Source organism: Oncorhynchus kisutch, linkage group LG30 (assembly GCF_002021735.2).
Source record: "Oncorhynchus kisutch isolate 150728-3 linkage group LG30, Okis_V2, whole genome shotgun sequence".
Classification (NCBI taxonomy): Eukaryota; Metazoa; Chordata; class Actinopteri; order Salmoniformes; family Salmonidae; genus Oncorhynchus; species Oncorhynchus kisutch.
The window spans coordinates 22,589,445-22,594,021 of record NC_034203.2 but is presented as its reverse complement, the minus strand read 5'-3'; the positions used below and the strand labels follow the sequence as shown (position 1 = coordinate 22,594,021).

Genomic DNA, 4,577 nt, shown 5'->3' with positions numbered 1-4,577 from the left:
TTAATGTATTTTGAAATGCATACCATCTTGGTGCAACTAACCTGCATAGACATTTCTATCCAGACCATTATGTCTACAGTTCATGTGTTTTAAATTGTATGGTCATCAACCTTGGTCCTGCAGAGCTAAAGTGTATGCAGACATTTATTCCAGACCAGCACTAAAACAAATGTTTTCTTTGACTAGCCTGCATGCCACTTCTTATGATTACAAGAAAATACAGACACATGTGAAATATTGAAATATACATTTCTCAAAAAGAAAGTAAGTAAACGTTTCAGGAATTACTGTTAATAAGTGGCTGATTGACACTGTCAAACCTGCTATTTGAATAGCCTGGAGAAAAAACGGTTTGTCAAGTGGAGCCAATCACGTTCTTTATTTGATATACATTGATGAGCTATCATTAATATAGAGCACTAGTATAGAACAGAATGGAGGAAACCCATTCATATGCGTCTGGACTGGTTTTCTGAAGCAGCAGCAGTAACACAGCTCCAATGAGCTCTGAGGGCAGCGACATCAAACTGTCATTACGGCACCTGCTTTGGTAGCGGTCGTTTGATAGCCTCCTAGAGTAGAGAGAGAAAAACGAGGACACTGATACAGGGTAGAGTGTGAGAGACTGCGAGATAAGTGAGAGGATATAGCCAGCCTACACAACAGGGACCTCAATACAATTAATCCAATGGACGTGATGCTTATACTGATAAGAATTGCGCTCGTGGGCTTCATCTGCCTGTTTCTAGCATCCGCTGGGTTGGCCTGTGGTCCAGGCAAGGGATATGGAAAACAAAGACATCCGAAAAAACTAAAGCCTTTGGCTTACAAGCAGTTCATTCCCAACGTGGCGGAGAAAACCCTTGGGGCCAGTGGCAAATACGAAGGGAAGATCACAAGGAACTCTGAAAGATTTAAAGACCTGACACCAAACTACAATCCTGACATTATTTTCAAAGATGAGGAAAACACTAATGCTGACAGACTTATGACACAGGTAGGCTATAGTGAGAAAGCGCATGAAGATGTATATTGTGGGTCCTGAATGATCATTTGGCACGAGAACAATGAATGACGCTCAATTTGAAGTGACAGTTGTTCAATATTTATGATTTGCCTTTATGGTTACTATGCATACCTATGTATAATATAGATTTTAAACAATTTCAAACAAACTGTGCACCATATCGGACTCTTTTTGTCTATGGACAGTTCTACCCTGTGTCTCCAGTTGGGCTTATCAGAGCATGAAAATTAAGACAAGTCGTTATGGATGCCATGCGCACGACTGCTACCACTTATTAAAGGGGCTGGTTCTAGACAGTTAATGTTAGGCTATGATAAACTTGTATTATGGACTACCCCCCCCCCCCCCTCCCATCCCTCTCTATCTCTCTCTTTCACACACACAAGCGCAGAGAGAGAGAGAGCGAGAGCGAGAGAGAGCGAGAGCGAGAGAGATCGACTAGGGATAATTAATTAATTTAGATTAGCAGCGTCACTCGATAATCCATAACCATCTATAACATTTCTAAAATGTTTATTCGTTTCTTTTCAAATCGAAAAATGTACATAAATAAAAACATATATTGGAACAGATGCGTCTATATACAATCAATAAAGCCATGTCTTTAGTTGCATGCTATGTACGTGTGTGTGTGTGTGTGTGTGTGTGTGTATATGGGTGTGTGTGTGTGTGTAACCCTCCAATTTAACCCCTTGTGTTTCCTGACATCTCAATGATCTATTTATGCTTTTCAGAGATGTAAGGACAAACTGAACTCTTTGGCTATTTCAGTCATGAATCAATGGCCGGGAGTGAAGCTGCGCGTGACAGAAGGCTGGGACGAGGATGGACACCATTTCGAAGAATCTTTACACTATGAAGGAAGGGCTGTGGATATCACCACCTCTGACAGAGATAAGAGCAAATATGGAATGTTATCCCGGCTCGCGGTGGAGGCAGGATTCGACTGGGTCAATTATGAATCCAAAGCCCATATTCATTGTTCTGTGAAAGCAGGTAAACACAACGAACGAACAATTAATAGTAATAACAATAATAATAATATATTTTTATGTCAATTTCAAATGTAGAAAAAAGAGTATAAATGACTTCCTCAACCGTTCATGCACTGTTTATTACGCACGTTGCTATGTCAAGAAAACAATTGATTTGTTAGGGTTTGTTCGATAGGCCTAGTGCAGTCCCTTGTTATTACACAGTTATAAGACAATACTTGTGACTCATGTTGCAATGTCAACTGTCCTATCCCATTTGTTAGATCAGTAAGCCCTATATTTGTCCAGGTCATTCAGTTTACATTTATAATTGTATGGCAATACTGCCTTGGTCCAAAGTATTTATTTATTTACATTTTATTGTCCGCTCTTCTCCAGAAAATTCAGTTGCTGCAAAGTCGGGTGGCTGCTTCCCTGGATCTGCCTCAGTTCTCCTCGAGGATGGTCGAAGCAAGCTGGTAAAAGAACTGGAGGTGGGCGACAAGGTGTTAGCAGCAGACATAGAAGGAAATATTGTGTCCAGCGATTTCCTCATGTTCTTGGACAAAGATCCAGTGTCAAAACGCGAATTTTATGTTTTTGAAACAGAGAAGCCCAACCGAAAGTTAAGACTGACCCCGGCTCACCTGGTCTTCATCACCAGTAACGTTACGGATGACGATATGACTGCAGTGTTTGCCAGTAATGTAAAACCTGGGCAACAGGTGTTTGTTGTGGATGAGGCCGTAGACCACCTGAAGGCAGTCACTGTGGAAAGGATTTACGTGGAAGAATACGAGGGATCTTATGCCCCAGTAACCTCACAAGGGACCATCATAGTTGACCATGTTTTGGCGAGCTGTTACGCGGTAATCGAGGACCACAAATGGGCGCACTGGGCCTTTGCGCCAGTCCGGTTGGGGCACGCGTTGATGTCCTTCACAGATCTAGTCAAAAAGCGCGAGGACATACGTCAGAGAGATGGAATACACTGGTACTCAGACATTCTATACCACATAGGGACATTGCTGCTGGACATAAACTCCTTTCATCCTCTAGGAATGTCCCAAAGCTGAGACTTGAGTCGTTTTTATTTGTCCATTTCAAAGACACAAATGAATGCTCTTAAAGATGGAAATACTTTTGGGCACTGGGAGCCATACATGTATATTCTTATTTATTCTCTTGTTTTCCTCCTATCAAGAACCAGTCAAATTTAGTCGTCTAGGATAGTGTGAACAATCTGTGAATAATTTATTTCTAAACATTTGAGAAAAAAACTGTTGATGATCATTATGTGCAAATGTGAATTGACTGTTATATTTTCTTGGATGAACATAGTGTTGCCTCAATAAATTATGTTTTTATACACTGAAACATGTAGCCTGCATGTCAACCTGAACAAATAGCCAACATTCTCACATTTCGTTTTCTAAAATGGACATGGTTCAGCAACAGATAAATTAGTAATCATATGAAAGAAGTGCCTTTATGGTTGTAAAACCATAAATGCCATAGCAGACTAAAAACGATTAGACTTATTCAGAAAGTGCAACAAACTTTGTAAGTCTTTAATATAATAGCCTACATTAGGCTTATTTTGCCAAATACGTTTCAGATTAAGAATTGTTTAGAATTCAATATCACTATATTCATCTTAACTTCTGTCCACTCAGAATTGGGCACTGTCAGAAATATGTCTGTGCCTGTTTCTTCTCAATCAAACCATGGAGCAACTGGAGCCTCTGGTGGCCATGAACCACCTATATCATCTGATCTGATCAAAGCTACCACTTTGACCCTGCAAGAAAGCACCTGTTCTATACAAGAGTAGGCCTTCAGATATTAGTTCTATTTTACATTTAGTCAATCATATTCTCACTTCATTTCTTGGTCTTTCATAATGGCTCTGAAATACTGAATGAATAAAGCCGAGAGAATGAATCAGAGAGCCCTTAGCCCAACTTTAAGACTATCTTCTTAAATTAAGACATTGACTATTTTCTTCAACCCCTGGCCCCACGTGCAGGCCTAGGTTACATTCCCTAAGCAACCATGGTAATTTAGGCTACTCACAATAACACTGCTCCACTTTGACACACTTGGCAGTTGGTCAAACAGATGTCATGTCAAGAACTGAATCACACAACTTAATCAATAACTGCTTAGTCTATTCTCATCAACCCCCACCTCCAACATGCTTCACAAAAACAGGGGCAAACACAATTCCTTAACCGACAGAAATCACTAAAAACTGAATATGCGTGATTATCCATGTTTATCGTCTCAACACAGACTTGTCAAATATGCTACACATAACTCTACCCTGTATCATTATTCAAGATCATCTTGACTTACAGTGCATTCGGAAAGTATTCAGACCCCTTGACTTTTTTCATTTTGTTACGTTACAGCCTTATTCTGAAATGGATTAAATTGTTTTCTTCCTCCCTCATCAATCTACACAACACAGCCCATAATGACAAAGCAAAAACTGTTTTTTACATTTTTTTGTGCAAATTTATTAAAAATTAAAAACTGAAATAATACATTTACATAAGTTTTCAGACTCTTTA

The 4,577-nt window shown here is 39.7% G+C and overlaps 1 protein-coding gene across 1 annotated transcript; it reads left to right on the top strand.

The window, feature by feature from the left end:
• Positions 1-548: 548 nt before the first annotated feature.
• Positions 549-3,343, top strand: LOC109874701 (tiggy-winkle hedgehog protein-like). The gene is made up of 3 exons (XM_020466726.2): positions 549-997; positions 1,762-2,023; positions 2,401-3,343. Exons 1-3 carry the CDS (start codon positions 689-691, stop codon positions 3,075-3,077), a joined length of 1,248 nt encoding a protein of 415 aa, XP_020322315.1. The 5' UTR covers positions 549-688; the 3' UTR covers positions 3,078-3,343.
• Positions 3,344-4,577: the final 1,234 nt, after the last annotated feature.